General features: G+C 37.9%; 1 protein-coding gene across 1 annotated transcript in view; it reads left to right on the plus strand.

Moving 5' to 3' along the window:
• Positions 1 to 3,248: 3,248 nt before the first annotated feature.
• The window catches only part of GABBR2 (gamma-aminobutyric acid type B receptor subunit 2), a 342,456-nt gene continuing 323,127 nt past the window's right edge, over positions 3,249 to 22,577 (plus strand). Inside the window, exon 1 of the mRNA XM_070939098.1 lies at positions 3,249 to 3,548. Coding sequence (XP_070795199.1) covers positions 3,249 to 3,548 — 300 coding nt within the window. The remainder of the gene's footprint in view (positions 3,549 to 22,577) is intronic.

Below are 22,577 nucleotides of genomic sequence, written 5' to 3' on the forward strand. Positions count from 1 at the left end.
TTCATGAAAGACCCTTTAATATTTGACAAAGATGGGCATTATTGTTAGAATTAAATACATTTTTAATCAAGCAGACTCCAGTTCATAAAAGCATTTACCCAATAAATGTCTTAATCTTCAAGATAACCCAGAACCCCATATTGTTTTTTAATTAATGGGTTTCAGTCTTTAAAAAATGACAAGAAATCTTGTAGCATCTTAACAATGAACAATTCATTAATTGCATCAACTTTTTTTGCTGCATCAGATAAAGACTTATTGCTATCAACATGTGAACTTTCTTTTGGCTAAACTGAATGGCTACTACCAAACCTCCTACTTAAAACTGCACTCTACTGTGCTAATTTCAAATACATAAATACATGGTTTACTGAAAATGTATTTTTATTCATGCAATGTGATTTAAATATACAATTAAACAATACAGTAGATTATCAAGGACCTACCTGTAGTTTCAGAATATTTCGACCTACAATTCGTAACATCAACCAATATGTTAAAAAACCATTTCTGGCACAAACTGTTTTTACAGATTCACATTTCATCCTTGATAATTTGAATACTGAGTTGGAGACTGTTTTGTTGTCAAGTAATCCTCCATCTGACACAATTTATAACGATAGCTCTCCATTTTTAAAATGCTCCAAGTTAGATTCAGACTTCTGTCCTGATTGCTTGTCTACTTGGTTTCTTATACATATGTATATACCAACACATGTACATACAGAGAGAAAGAGAGACAGAGAGACAGAGAGAGAGCACATCAGGAAACTGGGGAATGTAATCTATTTTAATAGGGAATTTTAATAGAGAAAATTGACATAAAAATAAACAGCATCAAGTAATAGAGAAGCCAAGCAGTCTGAAAAATAAAAATATCTGAATCACAAACAATGTAGTTAACATATGCAAAGCTAAAAATAATTCCAGGTGTCAGTTATACATGATATCCAACTAGCATGGAAAACATGAGTTTGCTCCTTAATGACATAATCTTTTTGGAAATGGAAACAGCCTTTTAAGTCATGGAGTATGGTGAAAAGGGCTAAGGTTGAAATCATGTGCAGTTTCCTCAGAACCTCACAAAATGATCAGGTTTGTGAAAACTGGGAGCCAATCATTTAACATCAACTGAATATTTGATGGCAACACAGTATTACATTAGGCAAAACGAGGCAGATATCTTCCTAAGATAGCTATTTGAATTATTGGATGTTTTCTTCCAAGGGATGCAGGAGGAATACTTGTATCAAATTTATTCTACTAGCTCTGAGCAGTGTAAATTGTCTGTAATCTGTAGATGGGCTTGTTGCTCTATGTGGGACAGCAGCACAGCTTGTTTGTTGGCTCATCACAGACTTTTGTAAAGTTGTTTAAAAAAAGAAAGAAAGAAAAGTGGGGACTGAGTCATAGATCTCAGTACACAGATGGTATACAGAGCAGGGCTTAGTAGGATTCAAGTTACATATGTCTATATGGCATATAACCAAGGATCTTAAACATACAGAAGATACTAATACAGTTTTCCTGCAGAAATATTCAGGTTCAATCTTTGCCATTATTTTTAATCGTGGAAGCACTTACTTACCTAAAATGAGTCCAAACCTTTGAGTTTCACAGCATTTATCTCACTGGACTGGAAGACTGAAAGCTTGGTACACTATTTTTTAACCTTTAATTTATCTAAAAACAGAATTTAAATATTTGCAAGTCTCCAGTGACATAAGTTGTAGAGCTCTTACTGCCCAAACCAAAGCTAATCAGGAATGTGTGATCTGACAAGCTGGGATGAAACTCACCAAGCCCACACCAAGCTCCATTTACCTGCACTTTTGGCTACCTGCCCTTACCAAGCAAGACAAAAGGAGGCGGAAAGGACCGCCAAACCCCCTGACAGATCACAAAATACGTACCTCCCCGGGTTGCAATCGGCGGCTTCTGTGAAGGCAGCGCTAAGCTAGGCAAAGCCTTGTCAGAGCCAACAGGCAGCTTCACACTTTCGCGTCCTTGGCTTCTCTGTATTCCGCGGACTCGAAGGAGCCACCGATCTTCTTCTTGAGGGATCCCGACAGCTGAGAGAGAACCTTTTCAAGGTCTACAGCTGCGTGTGGCAGCCGGGCACCTCAGCCTCTTCCAAATGCCCCTCAGCGCCTGCCCTTTAACTTAAGGGAATCGTCCGAGCGTGCCTGCGCGCGCGCGGGTGGGGGCGCGCCTGCGAATCAGAGGGAGGGCATTTCAGCACACAAACGCTTCGAGGAAAGGGAACGGACGCGGTGCCCTCCTCCCTCCCCTGCCGAACCTTTCCTTTTGGTCTCCACCCCCCCTCCCACCTCCACGCCGTCTTCTCTCCCTCCAATACCCCCCCCCCACACACACACACTCCCGCCTTCCAATGGGCTATTGGACGTGCCCAAACCCTGCACCTCCCGCGTCTCTTGTCGGTGTCGTCTCCTCGGTGGTAGCGCGTAGGAACACGTTCCCAAGCAGGAGCAGCGGCAGCAGCGGCAGCAGCGGCAGCGGCACCACCACCACCAGCAGCAGCAGCGGTGGCGGCAAGGAAAGGAGCCCTGTCTCGGATACGAAAAGCGGACCCAGGCGAGCGACCGAAGCCAAGTGACAGCACACCCGGGGCGAGTCCGCGAAGGGACTCCGGCTTCCCATATTCCGGAGCTGCCGCGCCTGCCTCTTTCTTTTTCGCCGGTTGTGCGCGCCACTTGTGCGCGCCGTGTGTGGTGTGGCGCGGTGTCTGTTTGCAGCAACGGCCGCGGCGGCGGCAGCACTAGCAGCAGCAGCACCAGCAGCAGCGAGCAACACGGCGTCGGGAAGGCTCCGGGGGAATGCGGCAGTAGCCTCCCCAGCCTGGAAGAGCGAAGATTTCCCCCCTACTCCCCACCCCCATGTTGCCCTCGGTCCTCCTGGCTTTTACGCGCCGGCTTGGGATCCTGCGCCAAGAAGCCTGAGGGCGCCCTGGCCCAGCCTGGCTGTGGTTGAGTGAGGGGCTGAGAAGGTGCTCTCATTCTTGTTGGACTGGGGGTGGGAGGAAGGGGGTGGTGGCGGCGGCTGCTTCGCCGCCGCTACCGCTGCTGCTTTTCAGAGTGGTTGCCTTTTAGCCACCCCGAGGAAAGAGCAGGCGCCATTGCCGGGAGGATCGTACCGAGGGGGCCGCAGCGCGCGCGCCCCTTCCCCTCTCTTCGGCGGAGGGCAGTGGGCGCCCCGCTCCTGCTCTCCCCCTGACGTTCCCCCGCAGGATGCCTGCCTTGCCCTGGCGGCCGAGCGCGGCCATCCCTTCCGCCTTGCTTCTCCTGCCGCTGTTCTCCTTCGCTTGGGCGCGGAGCAACTCTCGGGGACTGGCGGGGTTCCCCCCCAACGCCGCTTCTTCCCCTACGACCCCCATCGCCATCATGGGCTTAATGCCGCTGAGCGACTCGGTGGAGAAGGGCAAGATCGGCCGGGGGGTCCTACCGGCTATGCAATTGGCAATGGAGCAGATCCTCAACGAATCGCTGCTCAACCCCTACTCTCTGGACCTGCGCTACTACGACACTGAGGTGAGCGAGGGGAAGGCAACTCGCTGGGTGGCCAGCGCCGGGCGCCTTTCGGCATTGGATTGGGAGGGAAACGTCGTTGTCCTTGATTGTGAGATACAGGGCCGATGGGATGCCGGTCTGTGGTTGTGCGTCCTTGCCACTTGGCTTTTATAATGCTACTTCGTACGGCAGGAATTGGCCTGGGAGAGAAATACCGAGACTCCTAACAGGGAAAGGGAAATGAACGTGGAAAGGGTTCCAGTTGTTCAAAACGGAGCCGCGCTGGTGTAGGTTATCTCTCCCCAGCGTGTTGTTATGACCATCTGCTCCTGCAACTGTGGTCGGCCGCCAATGGGAATAATGTGAAGCAGAAAAGTCGTTGGGAACGAATTCCGGTCGCTTTATAGGGAGTCACTTCAGGTTTTGTTTGCACTCCTTCCTCCCCCCCCCCCACGCGCGCGTTTAGTGACTGCAATTTAGCATTTACGGCTTGTCCCCCCCCCCCCCCGCCTCTGGGTAGCTGCCTCTGGCCCAGCAGCATTGACTAAACCTGCAGCTTTAGCAATATTGAGAAAGCGCCGCCTGTTATTTAAGCAACAGAGACACGTCAGGGATTTGTGGTTGGTGAGCTTGGAGCAGGCGCTTGGCCACCTGCATAACTGAGGTGAGCTGCAGCCTTTGCGTACTTGGAGCGCCACTTGATGCTTTCTGTGAACTCGTGAAGGGCGAGAAGGAAGCCAGTCGGATTTCTAGTGCTTAAAGGCGGGAGGAAAGCGGAACCGACAGAGAGGGAATGAGGGAGAAGGTTTGCCCATCTTTCGTAAAAGGTGTGTGCCAAAGTGTAGAAGAGGAAGAGGAGGAGGAGAGAAGATGCCGGCTCTTCCGGCTTCCCAGAGCAATAGCATCAACTACCCTCCTTGGACGTGATGCCTCTTTTGCGGCATCCCTCGTTCCTTTTCCTCCAGCCGCACAAATAAATAGCTAATGTGACGGCAGGTGCATATTTCTAGCCCCGACACACAGTATACAGAGAACATGGAGTGCCCAGAAGAAAAGTAGTGAGACTTATGGGCAGCTGAAATACTTAGTTGTGAATTCTATTCAGCGCAAGCCCCGAAAGAGTTAATCCTGCAGCTTTTCTCTTCGTGGTTCGGAGTATGTCTGCCATGCATAATTCTTCTTGTAAATGCTGGTTTTCCCATCCGCGCGCTTAGAGAGTGGGAGAGAAAGCCGATGGCTGCAGACCGTACAGAATTCATAGTAGGCAGGTTCTTAGGTTAAATTCAGTGTTGTTGTGGGATTGACCAAATGAAGTGCGATCATTGGGTGGCTTTTCCCCCACTGCAAACATAGGAGGCTGATTGTTTTCTGAGAACGTGTTTGCGGCAAATAAATGTTGATTCAATGTTGGACCTTGCCTGAAGGGGGCAGCATTTTCTTATGTAATGCTTGGGTCTGATGCTTTCTATCCAGGTACCTGCCATAAGAGTTCCCGATGAATTTCAAGGTTTTAACTCTTCTTAAGTGATACCAAATAAGCTTCCCTTATTCTTATGGGTTGTTTTATCAACGTTATAAATGCTGGAGGCTCATTTTCTCTTGAGTTAACAATTAAAGGGAGAACTGTGATCTTCAATTGCCATGACTTTTGAATAGGAAAGGTCGTATGGGTAATGATGATTTGTAGGAATGGCCATGGTCCTTATTTTTGTGTAGTATAGAACATTTTCCAGTAAATTATCTCTGTCCCATTTGAGCAAATGACTTGGAAATGAAATTATAAGGATTAAAAATGAGATAGGCAGATGTTTAGATAGAACATTTTTCTATTCATATCAAATTTAGAAAAGCTTTATTAAAAAGCTTTGAACTGTGCATAATATCCATGTTCATCTGAAGTTCAAATAAACAGCTGTGAGATTTTCCCTAAGGTTACATTCATAACACTATGTTTTCATCTTCATTTGGAAAATGGGATTTTAGCAAAGTGAGAGTAAAACCAATTCCTATGCATCACTTGATAACTTCAGTGTCGAATTACAGTCGGTATTCATGAATACATACAGAGACAACCCTGCAGATGGACCTTTTATTAACATCACCTCAGATTATCTTCATGTATACTGTAAGGTTTTTAGTATCATGTTTCACACACACTCAACTGTATGTTGAAATGCACAAATAAACTCAAATACAGATGATGATTTTAAACTAGCATAGGAAGAGCTATCATTGATCTTTGAACAGCTCACTTGGGTTAAATTTAATAATAATAATATTTTTAATATTAATCTTCCACTTTTATCTATATGTAGTTATGTAAGACTAATTAACGTTGAAAGCAGTGAGATACATAAAGACAACATTTGCAGCCTTGGATGCAAGTCCAAGAAAGGTTACATTGTGAACTGTCATTGTTTAATATTCTGGAGAAGAAATAACATAAAGCAAGACAGGCTTTTAACTTCTGAATTGTTTAATACATTCCTGATTTTTTAAATAGTAAATTCATGTTATTGTAGGAAAGAAAATCAGAAATCATGCTATGCAGATATTCAAGAAAAGGAAGCATAGATTTTCTGGTTAAAAAGGTATTGAGTTTATAAATGGATATGTAGTTATTGAAAGCTCTATTCACACATAAAATAATGCTCTATTTAAATCTAGTTGTGATATAGGAAATTGTGAACTTTATTTAGCTTTGAAGAACACAGATATTTTAATTTTGTCATGCATAGATATGGTGACACATTATGATTGATAGAGGTTGGTCTTCATTCAGTTGGCTCTGACTTCAAACTAGTGACACCGTGTCATCTTATGCGAGCTTTGTAGAGATTCTTACATAATTTTCTTCTTTATATTGATTTTGTTTCAAGGTGAGAATCCATTTAGATATAAACAGAAGGAAAAATGACATGATAGGAGAAATAACTTCTTTTTGTGTTTTTGATCACTTAGCATTGAAGGCACTGTTACTTCTTAACTCTGTGTTTCTAACATAATACTATTTGTGAGGTATTATTCATATATACAGTATGTTTAGTTCTTTTAAAAATAATGAATAAACAGTAGTTATTTGGGCTGGGTGTTTAATATTTATTTATCAATACTTTAAATTTATAGCTAGAAATATTCATAAACCACACCATAGATTATGTTTTATTTTTTCTACTCTTGTTTTTTGGGGGGGATTGAGGATAATGGCATTCACAGAATCAGAAATTATTTCCTCAAGGAGAAAGGGCAGGAGGGAGAGAGAGCAATTGTATTCTATGCTGGGGTTCCTATAAATGAGACATTTCAAGGTTATTTTGTGCAGAAATGGCAGAGCTGTAGGAATATGGAGCAGTTGTAAAGAAAAGCCACAAATGAGCTGACCATGGTGCTACCTTATTCATATAAGCAAATTGGAACTTATAGCACACATCCTTTAGAGCAATGTTTCTCAACCTCAGCAATTCTGGGAGCTGAAGTTCACACATCTTAAATGCTAAGGTTGAAAAACTGCTTTAGAGTAAAATGATAATTCTACTTAGTTTTATTGTAATAATAATTTCTGTTCAATAGAAGGCTGATGGCAATTTCAATGATCTAGGAAATTAATATTTACATCTTTGGAATGTTCCTTACAGTTTGCTCACATCAAAATCATCCAGATAAGATTGTAGTTTCTAAAATGCTCAAACTAGTGTTGGGAATGTTGGAATTTATAATACCAATGCATCAACCAGATGCTAGACTGTGGAAGATTGATCTAAAACATGATAGGAGGAAGTACAATAGATCTTGAGTTTTTTCCTCCCTGCTGTAAATATTACTTTTCTAAGGCTAGAACAAGATTCTCTAAGAAATTTGGGCCCAAAATGAGATTACTCATGCAGTTATTAGAACCTGGAAAGTGAAAAGGATCTGCATGTGATTTATGAAGTATCAGGTACAAGAGTGCAGAACCGCCAAATGATTATAAGATAGTTACCATTTTTACTGAGTTAAGAATATAGGAATGGGCTTAGTATATTGGATATTTTAGTAACAGTACAGCCATCACATAGTTTTTCCCAAGGCAATACCATATTATCTCTACAGTTATTTCAGCAGCGAAGTTCAATTTTGCCTCCACAATGTGGGTGTTCTTCAGATGTATGGATCAATAGCTAGAATTCCCCAGCCAGCAAAGCCATTGTATTAATGTCCTGGATCAGACTGAAGGCATCCAGGTTGGGCAAGGCTGTGTCATTTCAGAGGTAGATAGAAATAAGCACAAGCAATGGGTAGTGCTGGAAATCGCAGATTGATGTTCAAGAGAACTGAGTGTTCAATCTATTTGTTGTCATTTACTGAGGGGGGAGATAAAAGAAAAAAAAAAGCTATTTCTCTCACCAGAAAAGAGAGAAACCTGTTCATTTCGAAGGCTGCATTCCTAACTATAGACTACTTACTATTATTTAATAATTTTGCAAAAAATTTAACTTGCCTAAACCGCACAGAATTGTTCTTGGAATCTTTTTGCAGGAAATAAGATTGGGAAATAAAATAATGTTACAAGAATATAAGATGTTCTAGCATTTTCTCTGTTGTAATTTAAATGGTTATATTTCAATTGATTAAATATTTCGAATATTGATGTAGTAGTTGTTTTTACATATGAGGCACCAGGGTCATTTCAAGACTGGGAATTCTGTGACTTGTAGGAGAGCTCCAATCAGTGGAGGACCAATCTTGGACATAAGAGTCGTGGTGATGCAGTGGTTAGTATTCAGTAATGCAGGCTAATTCTGCTGACTGCCAACTACCAGCAGTTCATGATTGACTCAGCCTTCCATATTTTTGAAGTCGGTAAAATGAGGACCCAGATTGTTGGGGGCAATATGCTGACTCTGTAAATCACGTAGAGAGGGCTGTAAAGCACTGTAAAGAGGTATATAAGTAAGTGCTATTACTATTTATACACTGACTAAGAATAGACAACAGAAAAGCATTGCTACTTATACTGAACTCTGGAAGTCAGGGTTCAAATTGTGGGTGTCTGGGTTTCTTAAAAAGATAAGTGAATGAAAGATGTTAACTATGCATAGGAAACCAGATGTAGTATCCTTTATCTAATAAGGAAATATTTACTTGGGATTATATCTATATTATTAACTAGCTGAATGCCTGTGCTCCGCTACGAAACTATGTGATAGGGCTTGATAAATTGACACAGCTTGAAAATTAATGAGTAGTTACAATTGGCCTCTCCTCTCCCCTTCTCTCCCTCAGCCTTGCCCCACAGAAACATCTCCTATCCTATCCCTTTCTCTCCCCCAGGCTTGCCCCACAGAATCATCCCCTTCTCTCCCTCAGGGTTGCCACACAGAAGCTTCTCCTATCCTATCCTATCCCCTTCTCTCCCTCTGGCTTGCCCCACAGAATCCTCCCCTATCCTATCCCCTTCTCTCTCTCTGGTTTGCCCCACAGAATCCTCCACTATCCTATCCCCTTCTCTCCCTCAGGCTTGCCCCACAGAATCTGCCCCTATCCTATCCCCTTCTCTCCCTCAGGCTTGCCCCACAGAAGCCTGTCCTATCCTATCCTGTTCTCTCCAGAGTTATTTTCAGATTGGGAAGGGGAGTAGAACGTCTAACTAATTAGCATCAGAGTGCGTTAATAATATAAAAAAATACTAATGATCTCATGGTCATTTCACAAAATCCTTTCTTAGTGAGCACCTAGAAGCCAAGAGGAACATATGTGCAAAATTTCAAGTTTTTAGACTTTATGGTTCTGGAGATTTTGTGATTACGGCATGAGTGGTTTTCACATTTATATATATAGATTAGTAATGCTAAAAAGTAACAAATTATATAGTCTTCTAAAATAAACTTTAGGGTTCAGTCATATCATGACAAACTGAAATTAAATATTACAAAACTTTTGTTTAGATTAGTATTCAATTTAATTCATGAATTAATACAATTCCATTCAAATTATGCAATTTTTTTTTAAAAAATAAAACAATACATTTCTAAATATATGAGAGGCTTTTGAAGAAAAATATCCACCTTATATCACTATCATTACTTTTTATTTTTATTGACAAGGAATGTAATCACAACTTTTTTTGGTCAGTCCTTTATTGGCATGATATTTTTTGCCAATAATCAGATATTATCCAAAACATCCTAGTAAGAGCGTTTTGCTTATATATATATATTGTTCTTTTGATTCTGGATCAGTGATATAGCTTTATTTGTCCTGTATAGGGGATAAGGCATATGTTCTCCCTACGCGTTGGGCATTTTGAGCAATTCTGATATTGCTTACATATATTTTTCTTAATCCTACCAATTTCCATTCTGCATGGAATTGTTAATTATTGAGCGTTGTGAGGGTAGCAAGTAGTTTAGGATGTGGGAATTAAATTTCCAATTTTGTATCATGCTCAGTGAGAAGTTCTGTGTGGTAACAAAAGAAACGAGAAGTTTGGGGGGAAAAACAAGAGAGTGCTATTTATTTATTTGTTCAATTATTACCCTTCCCTGTGAATTTGTCTTCTGGAATAACAGAGTTCCTTTTTTAAACTCTTTGTCAGTGGATGAGTGTTTTGTTTGGGGTACAAACCAAATCAAATATAAGACATGAATAATCCAGAATTAAAACAAACCAGAATACATCAACTATTTTCAAACCAGCGAGATTTTTATAAGAAAGAGGAACTGTTGCTTTATTGCCTACTGTAATGTGGTTCTGGCATTTCAATAAATACAGGGATCCTTGAATTAGGACCAGTGATTTAATGACCATTTCAAGTTGGGACAGACATCCCCAAAAGGTAATTACAACCCGGTTCTGAAGTTCCACTGGCTGCTCCCAGTGGTGCATTTTGGGAGTTTGGCAACTGGCTCGATTTATGTCTATTTGCATCATCTTGTGATCAAAAGACCATGATTTTCGACATTCTTGCTGAAAGTCAGCATTTACTTCTGGTTTTCAACAAAAATGCTTCATAGCTTAATGACCATGGTGTTTGCTTAACAACTGCTCCTCAAAAGGTGGTAAAATTAGGTCTATTATGTGATGATCTGCTTTATGATCTTCGTGTTTGCAATGAGCAGGTTACATTATGATCGTGAGTTGAGGTCTGCCTGCAAAGTAGAGTAAATGCGATGTGACCTTGTGTTATATGCAAAGCAGGCAGTAATACGCTATTAATAAAGCCTGAATCCTGACATAATAAATTGACAGTGTAGTTTATTGGCAAAAGAAGAAAAAGGAAGATTAAATCCTGAGACTGTAGTGTTTGTTCAGATTCAGATTTGTCCATTGCAGTTTGGGAAATAATAATATCTTGATATACAAAAATCAGCAGGTGACATAGCATGCAAATGTATCGAACTGTGTACTTGTTGGTGTACAGAAACATTGAAAATAGCATTTTACTGTATCATAATTTCCATGAACAGACAGGTCTGTACTTTAAAAGAATGATTGTTCTAAAGTGTATAAATTTGTCATCTACGAATGATGATTTCTACTAGCAAAATGTCCAAAACGACAAATATTTAAAATAAGATATGATAGAAAAAAAGAGATATGGCAGCATTTTGGCAACACTGAGAATTATTCTTGTGAGGAACTATTTCACAGGAGCTCTGATGTGAGCAGATTCACTGTCCAAATTGGAAAACTCGGCCTTAGAGAGCAGTTTATATTTTAATAACAATTGGCTCTGATTTTAAAGGGACACAGCACCAGTTCTAACTTCCTTAGAAGCAAGCCAGTTTCCTCTAGGGGAAAAGCTCCAAATGAAGAAAGGAAGTCAGAAATAAATTCTAATGAAACTTCCTCATAATAGCCTTAAAGGACTGTTATCCAATGTTGGAGGAGGCAGCAATCTAGGAGTATAAAGAAGTGCTTACTATACTTTCAAACTCAGTTCTGCATCAGCAATGAAGAAGAATAAAGATTCTGTCTATATGAGAAATGGGAGAATGAGAAAGGTGAAGTGGGAAGGCCTTTTTGGTGCCAACAAGTGGGAACAGAAGACTTTCTGCTGTCAGCTTTCCAGTCACTGTGATGATGCCAAATGAACAGCATTTTCTATGCCAGTTCCCTTCCCCATGGGAATGAAAGCAGGGAAATTGGCTCTTCAGCCAGAAAAGGGGGGGGGGGGAGGGGTAATAAGGAATCAGCGGGAGGTGTTTTTTTCTCCTGTGAACTATGAGATCTATCTATCTATCTATCTATCTATCTATCTATCTATCTATCTATCTATCTATCTATCTATGGCATTTCAGAAGAGCCTTTACTCCTGCTGCCAAAAGGCTGCAAATCAGCAGCCCTCAACCAGAAAGGAAGTATATCTGCCAGAGTCTCAGATATCCAGTAGGAGCAGACAAGTTCCTGCCTCTAACATACTGACCAGACAACATGATTTCAGTTGGAACAATCTGGAAAACTCTCCTTTCCAACTGTAGCAGGAAGATATGAGTTCAGAATGTCTTCTTAGTGAGTCAGGGGTGAATTGAACATGGTCTCCTCTTTCATGTTCCTGATGTTCCCCACAATCCTTTGCTGAAATATCTCCAATCCATGGTTAGCAACTCATACGGAAGACCTCTAAAAAGTTATGTACTTAAAAAGAGAAGTCGGCTATTTTAATAATTTGTATGTGGCTAATGATTAGATATACAGTGGTAAAGAATGACATTACCCCACACTCCTATAGGTATACCTGAACTATTTCATGTCACTCATTTCACATATCGAAGTTATTTAACAGAGGCAGCCTGCAATTCATAAAGACTTACAATATTCATGCAGAGAAAGAACTAATTAAAGTTTTTCAATTAGGGTTTAGATGCATTGTCTTCCATGGTGATTTCAGCTCTTGAAAATAAAGGGACAATATGTATAGTAGAAGAGGAAAAGGAAAAAAAAGTACAGAAATAGCTAGGAAAGATTCCAAATCACCTCTGGTGTAGTTTCCGAAGAGAACTTCCTTAGAAGCAAAAACTATTTTACATCATTCTGAGACTAAAGTAATTTTCCTCACATGTACAATCATACCAAGGTGCTTTTGAGTTGTACTTCAACTCTTCTGGTAGTCATCAGATTGAAGAGTCTGGTGTAAAAGGTACAGTAGGGTAGAATTGCATTTTATATTTCCTTATAACTTTTAAAAAATATTTTCTGCCTTAACTGGAAAGTAGTTGTGATTTCCCAGCTGGTTTTCTCACACAACTGTTTTACAGGGTAAACATTGCTCTGCCTAAAGTATAAAAAAATAACAGCATATAAGGATTAGTATGTTGCTGTAATTCTGTATCATAGAACTATAAATTTGTTGCTCGATTGCTTCTGATTCTTCTTAACTTCAGGAAATTTTGTCCATTATTAACTGAATTCTAATATGTCCCTGCTTGTCTTACCACTTTGATATCTTATCTTTTCTTTTTTTCATCTTTTTTTTCATCTTCTGTCAGTTTCTATTAACTCTTCTTGATTTTCCAAAGTACTGGAGACTACTGCAATGAATTTTGCCTTTATATTACCATACATCCAAAATATTTTAGCTTTAGATACGTTGTTGGTATTTCTAGATAGCTATCTGATTTTATTTCATCTAGTATTGAATTATTTGTTTTTCCTGAAGTCCAGGGTATTCTCACAATTTTCTCCACCAACACAAATAAGTATTAATTTTTCTTCCTTAAGTTTTTTTGCATGATTCAGATGTCACAGCTGGTTCATCCATGTCCATAACAATGCATACTGTCAGTATAATATCTCTGTACTTTAACTTTTTGTCAATCATATTCTTTCTTTCAAATAGTAGGTATCTCTTTTTTGCATGGCTGTGGTCAGCATCTTCTAAAATGCCACATACCAATTCTATAACTTTGCAATATTAAACTTTCTGTTTCTACCAGAAATAGTGGTCAGTGCTATTGCTTGTTGCCATGTATCCTTCCCAGTAATTTAATACTCTTTCATCTTCCAGCACTGTGGACTTTGTCCTGGTTTTGCATATCTACTTAGTTTTCTTGGCAGGATACTGAAGTGGGTTGCCATTTTTTGTTCAATGAATCATATTTCATCTGAATCTTTTTATAATGATGCCCATCTAAGCAAACCTCCCTGGAGAGTACATTCCTCAAAACATGTTGTCATTAAGATGTTCAAGACTTCACCACTACAAAGTAAGACTCTAAGACTCTAAAATCTAAGACTCTGTGTTGTCATTTACTGTAAGTGTCTACTCTTAGCAACCTGATACATTTTCTCTATAATGATCTGTTCCTTACCTGGTCTTTCAATCATGCACTCATTGCCACTGTAACCGAGTCTCTCCATCTTGCTACTGGTCATCCTCTTCATTTCTTTCCTTCCACCTTTCCCAGCATTAGAATCTCCTCCAGAGAAATGATCTATGGAGGGAATCATAGAATTAAAAGGGCCATCTACGTTATCAAGTCTATGACAGGGGAGATGGTTATATATTTATCATGTGTGTGTGTGTGTGTAATAACAATAGCACTTAGACTTATATACTGCTTCACAGTGCTTTACAGCTCTCTCTAAGTGGTTTATAGAGTCAGCATATTTGCCCCAACAATCTGAGTCCTCATTTTACCAATCTTGGAAGGATGGAAGGCTGAGTCCACCTTGAGTCATTCAGAATCCTGGAGTCAGAAGTGAGGTAGCCCTGCAGTACTGCATTCTAACCACTGCACTACCATGGCTCTTGGGTATGGGAATAGATAATCTTCCAGGTGAAAAAGTATTACCTACAGATATGGGGTTGTTGTTTTTTTGCCACTACCTGTTCTTGAATAGGAGTATAGTCTTTGCCTTCCCTAGGACAAAACTCTTTAACTTTAGTTTAGTTTTTCCTAAAGCCAGAATTACCAGGTGGTTTTGGAGTGCCCAGCTTTAACATAAAGAATGAAGGAATCTTTTTATTTCAAGAAACACAGTACAGAAAGAAGTAGGCTAGCTACAATAAGTTTACATGACGCTGAGATCTATATATCAGAACTAGTAATCATTAGCCTGATCATATAAAGAAAGAGAGAAACAGAGAATAGAAGTAACAACTAAGGCAAAAGAACTGAACAAAAGTAGCAATGAAAAATAACCTGATACAATTGCCCTATTTTTTCCCCTGCCAATTTTACTGGCTCCAGTTTTTCTTCAGCTTTTGAACAGAGGGCACACTAAAAAACTTAACATTGTTAAAACATTTCTTAACATCTTTGCTCCACTGAGGACTTTCAGCCAACGCAGGTTGCTGCAAAAAATAAAATATAAAAAAAAAGAAATAAAAACAAGCCCGATTTCTCCCTTTTCAGTTTCTTCAGTGGAAGAGGGCATAGGCTGAGCATTACAGTGCACATGCCAACGTGCTGCTCATAACTAGCCAATAGCTACTCTGCATGCTACTAGCTCTATTACAGAGTCCTGCATCCTTGTCAAGACTATCCAAACTGTTGGAGTTGTGGGGCAAACAGAAGACCATCAGAGATAAGGGCAGGGCTTTTCTTCTATTGCTCTGGAAAGCTTTTAAAATTTGGCTTTGGTTCCGGGGCCTAGGGCTAATGTATAGTTGAGGACCCTGTTTTGGTTTGGTTTGTGTTACCTTTAAGATCATTTCAGTCTGGACTTTTTGGGTGGTTTTATGTTTTATTTGTTTATATGGATTTGATAGTTTTGTATAGCCCCAGAATGCATTGGATTGGGGGGAAGGGCATCTACAGCAAATTTGAATATATAAATAAAACCATATCTCTGTCAACTTCCTATGATTCAGCCAGAATCTGCAATTTAAGATGGTTATTTTTTGTTGTCCTGCAGGCTCTAGGACAATAGGTCATAGCTTTCTCTATGCTATTATCCTTCAGGTAATTGTAGAGTGCTATTATATTTCCACTTCGGTCATCCTTTTTTTTTCAAAATTAAGCATATACAATTCCCCAAATGTTCTTTATCAAATTTCTAGTTCCTTGATGGTACTGACTGCCTTTCTTTTATATCTGTTCCTGTGTGTTTGAATACTTATTAAAATATAGCTTAGTATTTGGTTGGAGACATGTGGGCAAATAAAGATGGAAAATAGTAAATATCTTTTTTCCCTTATCATTTAAAAAATTGTTGTGGAATATGTATTCACTTGGAGAATGTTAAATCAAATTAAAAGTTTTTACAGACCAAGCTTCTATATATACAAAAAAAAATTTAATACCAGATTTTGAAAAGGTAGATTGCACAGCTAGTTGCCTTCTACCATGGAAACATTAATTCAGATCTTAATTATACCCAAAGTTACTTTACAGCAATCATAATTGAATAATATTGTGCTACCATGTTTAATGTTTCCAAGGATTTATTGGTAATAAGAAAAACACATTCCCTTCCATAGAACAGCTCGAATAATTTACAAGGAAAGGTGCTATTGATTCAGAGCGCTATGAATGGTACAATTGATACTTCAGCAAAATATGGGCTGTTGGTTCAGTGATACCCTCCATGCAAGACAGATTCTATTCCTGAAGGAAAGTTCCTATATTTTGCTTCCAGACTAACAATTTTTATTCAAAGCCATAAGCATTTTGTGTATGAATTTGATGGGCAATGTTGTAAATGTGGAGGCAAAGTACACATTAAGGTTTGTTATATTAATAAGCTACCTCACATTTATATCAATGCTCTCACAGGCCTCAGAAAACTTCACATATTTCATTAAAGATCACAATGTAGCCATTTTTTGGGTGGGTGGGGAGGCATATCACAGCAAAGTGAGCAAGCAACTGTTAAAGAAATGGTTTCAGGCCATTTCAGGTTTCAGATAGTCACAGCTACACAGTGGGTTTTTAACACATTATAAGTGTTAATTAGTAAGATATTTGAAATCTGACTTATATACAATCTGAATCTACATAACTATCCTGCCTACCCCTGTCTTTGTTTCCACTTATCTCAGCTGTGATTAAATCCAACGGGAGTGTAGCCATTCATGCATCTGATGAAGTAAGCTGTAGCTCACAAAAGCTTATGCTCTTTAATAAAATTGATTTGCCTGAAAATGTGCTATCAGACTCCTCCTGTTTTGCCTATCATACACTAACACAGCTCTCCTCCTACAGCATTTATTTAGTTGGTTACAATAATTTCTAGGCAAGTAAAACAAGATAAAACAAAACACCCTTTCCTCCCTCTATGATTTATACAAAAAAACAAAGATTTTTAGAATTTTTTAAAAATTGTGATCGAATCTTTCCACAGGATTAGGATTCTATGGAACTTCTTTGTCTGTAGAGAATTCTGTAGTATATTTTAGGGTATAACATTTGATTTATGAATGATACTGTCTTTTTCCACTTGGGCTCCTTGTCACTTTGTATGAGCCAATCCACCATTAAAACATGCTCTAAACTTTCTGGCTTCACCTTGCAGGAAAATACAACTGCCTTACCAAAACACTGTAGTTTAAAAGCTATTTCTTTATAATAATAATTGGGGATTTTTTTTTTTGCTTACATATTGGTTAGTTTTGGCTTTCAGGGTTATTCATATTATCTGTCATTTAACAGTTTTAGCAGAGAAGCTTTCTGTCTCCCAGGATTTGCCTGTTGAAAGGAAGACATAACATGCATTAGAATTATTGGTAATTTCTTCTTGCTTCTCAATGAAAATAGAGAAAATAGGAAATAGCTACTATTTTTGAATTTCTTATGGTAGTGATTGACCTTTTATTGTAAAATGCAAATACAGAAGTAATTCAATAACCATGCAAGATCAGAAAATACAGCTGAAACATAATTGTGCCATATAACAGTGCTGTAGCATGCACTCCAGTTTAGTGATTGGAATTTCTTTGGGAGATGTTTACTAGGTTTTTTTTAGATTAATTAACAAATGTCAAGCACTTGCACATCAGAATTCTTATTTGATTACAAAACATTATAGTAAAAAGCAATTTATGCTGATTCTGAGTACTGAAAACAGAGATTCCTTTTGGAATTGAGACATCTTTATTCTGTTGAATGTGTGAGAGCCAACCAAGACATAGAGTTCAATGGATAATACAGGTGTTTCTAAATTGGCTTTTCCTGAAAGAAAATTGACTCTCTGTCTTAACCATTTCCTTTTTTAAGGAGATGTTGTTTGATCATTAGATTTAAAAAATCTAATAATAAAAATTTTGTGAACATTATGAAGAAAATGCATTTTAAAATTTCTGTTTCTGAATAATTTGAAATTCAGTCAATGAATCTCCTAGCAGATTTACAAGTGGCAGAAGGAAGTTCTTCAGTATTTCTGATTAATATTGGTCAGAAATAGTATTAAGATTTATCAAAACATTATAAAGCTAAAGTGAATTTCTCTTTAGATCATTTAAGAAAAGTGGAAATAGCCTTGGCTGAAAAAATAATTCAGCTGCACAGACTCTTGAGCATCTTTTTTGACATTTGGGCTCAATTGTTAGATACAAGTATAATTCCCAACAAATTGCCTCAATCTAGACAAATATTTTTTGTTAGAAATATTGAATATGCATATTGAAAAGGTTATGCCTCTTCTTAATAGTACAAATGTATTTACATATACATGTACTTTATTATTTGATTTAAAACTTGTGTTGATCAATGTATATTTAAATAAAATAGTAAAAAAAAAACAATTTTTAACACAGCAGAAATATTTAATTGGCTGATGCTCTGTGGAATATGTCCTCAGTGTATTTACAAAATGAATCTCCAATTTACACTTCATTGGGTTCACTGCTGATACATAGAAGTGACAAATTTCCTTGCTGTAAAAAGTGTGAATTGGCCCAAACATAGTAAAAATTCTCAGTATTTTAATATTTGCATGTAGACTCATAGGAAAAGGCATAAGCATGCTTTCTAATTTCTGTCCATGTATCCATCCATCCACCCACCCACCCACCCACCCATCCATCCATCCTGAAGCACTCATTTCTTACCTGTGATTCTGCCCGCTTAACTACCCATAAGATTCCCACTCCTGGGAATGACAGCATTATAGTTCTCAAGTGAAGCAGTCATGCAACATCTCACCTAACCATTATTTTGCTCAATTGCAAAGATCCTGGTTCCAGTTGTAGTGATAAGTTAAGGATTATCTATCTATCAATTTTGTATTTTCAAATTTGCAAGATTCTGTTAATGTAGTTGTATATTAAGGAAGAATTAGTTCATCTAGTTATACTTACCTATCTGGTTTTCCTGGAAAGGTTGACATAAATCTTGCAAGTAAGATATCTTATTTGGGTTTTCCAAAATTTTCTGGAAAAACAAGAAACAAAAGTATGGTAATATTAAGTAAGCTTTCCTCCTATTTCCTCAGAAATAGAAATTGGTCATATATCTGTTTGAAGTCATTTTTTTCTTCTTTAAAAATTCTGCATCTTATGTAATAATAACACCTTGGTGATCAATATGTAGAACCCTCTGAGCTTAAGGATACCTTATATTTCAGGAGTTCTGATATAGGCAGAGGTTCCCATGAAATAGTTGAGGAGGCAAATAATGAAACTAGCACGTGCTATTATGATGCAGGCTCCACCTCCTTGGTATATGTGGCATAACATTGCACACATGTACAAAAACAGTAGAACTTGCTTGCAAGATGATGGTGCAAAGCTCCTTGTGTCATTTTGACAAAAGAATCAAATTCCATGCAAACCCTTGAGTTTCAAGCTACTCAATTCAAGCTATTCAATTTAGTGTGAAGTCATGAGATTTAAAGATAACTGTTATTATGCATATTAAGACTGACTAGGGAAAGTGTGCATTCTGCAAGGGGAGGTGGGAAGAAAGAAATCAAAATACAACTTGTAAATCACACTGATATCCATGTTACTCGCTGCTTTCCTAGATTCTCTGTCATGTACAAGAAATATCTTGATGGCACTGGGGCCAGCGATATCAACACCAAATTCAACATGCCTTCTAAAAATCACCTTCCTGCTCCATATGCTAGAAAACACTCAGCCCCTTCCCCTCCCCCCCAACAATGCTTTGATGTGCATCCATAGGATAAAGACAGGCACAGATTCAGCAGGCCAAGAAGAGATAGGCATCAGGTATGACCAATAAATCTCATGTCTCCCTCATTTGCAAATAACAATTGAGTTGCTGCATAACCTTCCCTTCTTCCTGTGCTCTTGCCAGAGGTTATTTTGGGTTTTTAGATTGAAGAATTTACATTTGGGATGTTGTTTTGTTTTGCCAGTTGTTGGGCTGTTGGTTTACCAGTTCTGACTATAGATCCTGCAGTAAACAATAGAGTGTAGAATGCAACTGCATGCCTGTAGGTCATGCAATAGGGAGACTTAGTTGGTTTGGGGTCCTTCATATATATCTCCTTCCTTGCTTTTTTTATATTATTGCCTGTTACTTTATATGCCACCTCAACTCTTCAATTAAAAAAAAATGACTCAATACTTTGTGATGAAATTTCTTGATTGAAATGAAGTTTCCCCAGACCAAGTTCATATTATATTCACTAATCATTCAGAGATAGTAAAACTTGGTATTTACAAACATCTTAACTTCATCCATTTTACATGCTATTATAAGTTCTGCGATGTATACACATATTAAATATAATAACATATATCCTTCAGCTAAAGAGTAAATGGACCCTAAGCTAAAAATTGGAATTAATACCAAAATGCATTGAATTATATGAGGAAAGCCATGTTATTCTATGATAGCAAAAAATCAGAAGAAACCCTGGTAGCACCTGTTCTGACTACTGTAACACACATTTTATTAAAAGGGATAAGATTTCGTGAGTTACTGGTCACCTTGATGGAAGCACTTAAACTGTTATATGGGTCGTACAATAGTTTTAGGGAAGGTGTGTGTGTTGCAAAATACACATAATTAATTCAGTAGCCTTAAATGCATTCAAGCTTGTCAGTTCTTATAAAGAGTATTGTCTTTATGCATTAACCTGTTAAAGAGACAGCATCCATAATTTTAATATGCTTTTCTGGCATATTATTTTATTCACAATGTATAAGTCTTAAAGAGCAAAAAAGTTGAGGTTTGGATTAAAATGATTAAATCGATTCATTTTGTTCAGGAAGCAAAATTAAACTTTTATTTCTAAAGTAAAATATCTTTTCTAGCTGTAAGTGTATGTTCTTGCATACACTAGCAACTATTGCATATAACAACAAATCAAACATTCATATTTAGAACATTTTCTTATACTCTGAATAAATTAATGCCAATACTTTTTTACTCTGAAGAAAACTGGTGATCTGACAAATTTTGCATATTAAAAACAAGAATTTAGCTTACAGGGAAGTTAAGGTTTTGCTCTTTGAGAACATTTATTTTAGGTCTAATACACCATACTACGCCTGAAGGGTAAAATGAAGCCCAAAATACATGTAATTCAATGATACAGTTGTTCTTTTTAGTTTTTGCACGTACACTTAGAAGTAGAGGGAAAGATAATACTACTTAATTACAGAGGCTTTTCAAGAGAAGATTTTTATTTAATAATTTTGATTACTTTATTTGGAATAAAGGCTCATCTGAAAATGCTGAAACATCTCTTAATGGAAAACTTCTAGATTTGCAATAATGCTTATGAAAGAAATCTTTCACTCAGTTTGCTGGTCTCAAAAATTAAATTAAAATTAAACCATGTTTTTGCAGCTTTAGGTTGAAATTATCATGCCATCTCTGATACAGGCTATTTTGTTTGACCACTTTGTATTTTCCTGTTACTTTCTCAAAAAACTTCCTTAACTTATTTCATACTTATCATTTCTCAGCTATTCTAATCTTTAACATCATGCCATCATCTGTATTTCTATAACTGTCTGGTTTGGTACCACAACTAAATAGGACAGGTACTGTCTCCAAAGGATAATTAGAACTGCAGAAAAAACAATTGCAACCAGCCTGCCTACCATTGAGGACCTGTATATTGTGCAGGTCAGAAGGAGAAAATATGTACAAATCTTTCACATACTGGACCTAAAAGGTTTCACATGCTACCCTCAGGATGCTGCTACAGGACATTGTATGCCAAAACAATTAGACACAGGGACAGTTTTTTCCTCGTGCCATCACTCTGCTGAACACTTAATCCTCATTGTATTGTCATATGTCTAAGTATATTTACCCATGTTATATGGCTGTATTATTATTATTATTATTATTATTATTATTATTATTATTATTATTATTATTATTATTATTTATTGGTTAATCTTTAGTGAGATTCACAGCCTTTGAGGCTGGTTAATAGCTCAGCAGCTCGAGTCCTAACCAAGGACCTAGGAACTGTTAAGGTATCGTCGGAGGATGTAAGCTGTTCCGCGTAAGGTGGTTTTTTGTAGAGTCAAAATGTTCAAGTCCGGCAAATTTAGAATTTCTAAATAGTGGGGTAGTCCTTTGGGTATTGCTCCGAGGGCTCCAATTACAATCGGGACAACACACGATTTCTTTTTCCACAGTCGCTCAACTTCAATTTGTAAGTCCCGGTACTTTGTGATTTTTTCTTGCTGCTTATCTTCAATTCGTGCATCACCAGGTATTGCAATGTCAATGAACCATACTTTTTTCTTTTCAACTATTGTTATGTCAGGTGTGTTGTGGACCAAGTGCCTGTCAGTCTGAATCCTAAAGTTTTTTATTATTATTATTATTTTTATTTTTATTTTTATTTTTATTTTTTTTTATTATTATTATTATTATTATTATTATTATTATTATTATTATTATTATTATTATTATTATTCTCATCTCTACTACCCTCTCTTATTGATATTATTATGGTTATTATTACTCTGTTGCTTTGCATGTATACTGAGAGCTTCTACACCTGAGACAAATTCTTTGTGCCTCTAATCACACTTGGCCGAGTAAAGTATTCTAATTCTAATTTTGCAGAATTCAGAAGATGGGGAACATTTGCTGAGAATTTGTAACTGCAGAGAAGCAGTAGATACATGCTATACATGTATCCACTTTTTACTTCTGCTTTCAAAGTCTTTTGTGCAGACACACTGACAAA

The sequence above is a fragment of the Pituophis catenifer genome, unplaced genomic scaffold (genome assembly GCF_029215685.1).
Source record: "Pituophis catenifer annectens isolate HBS135680 unplaced genomic scaffold, rPitCat1.0.hap2 SCAF_3, whole genome shotgun sequence".
NCBI lineage: Eukaryota > Metazoa > Chordata > Lepidosauria > Squamata > Colubridae > Pituophis > Pituophis catenifer.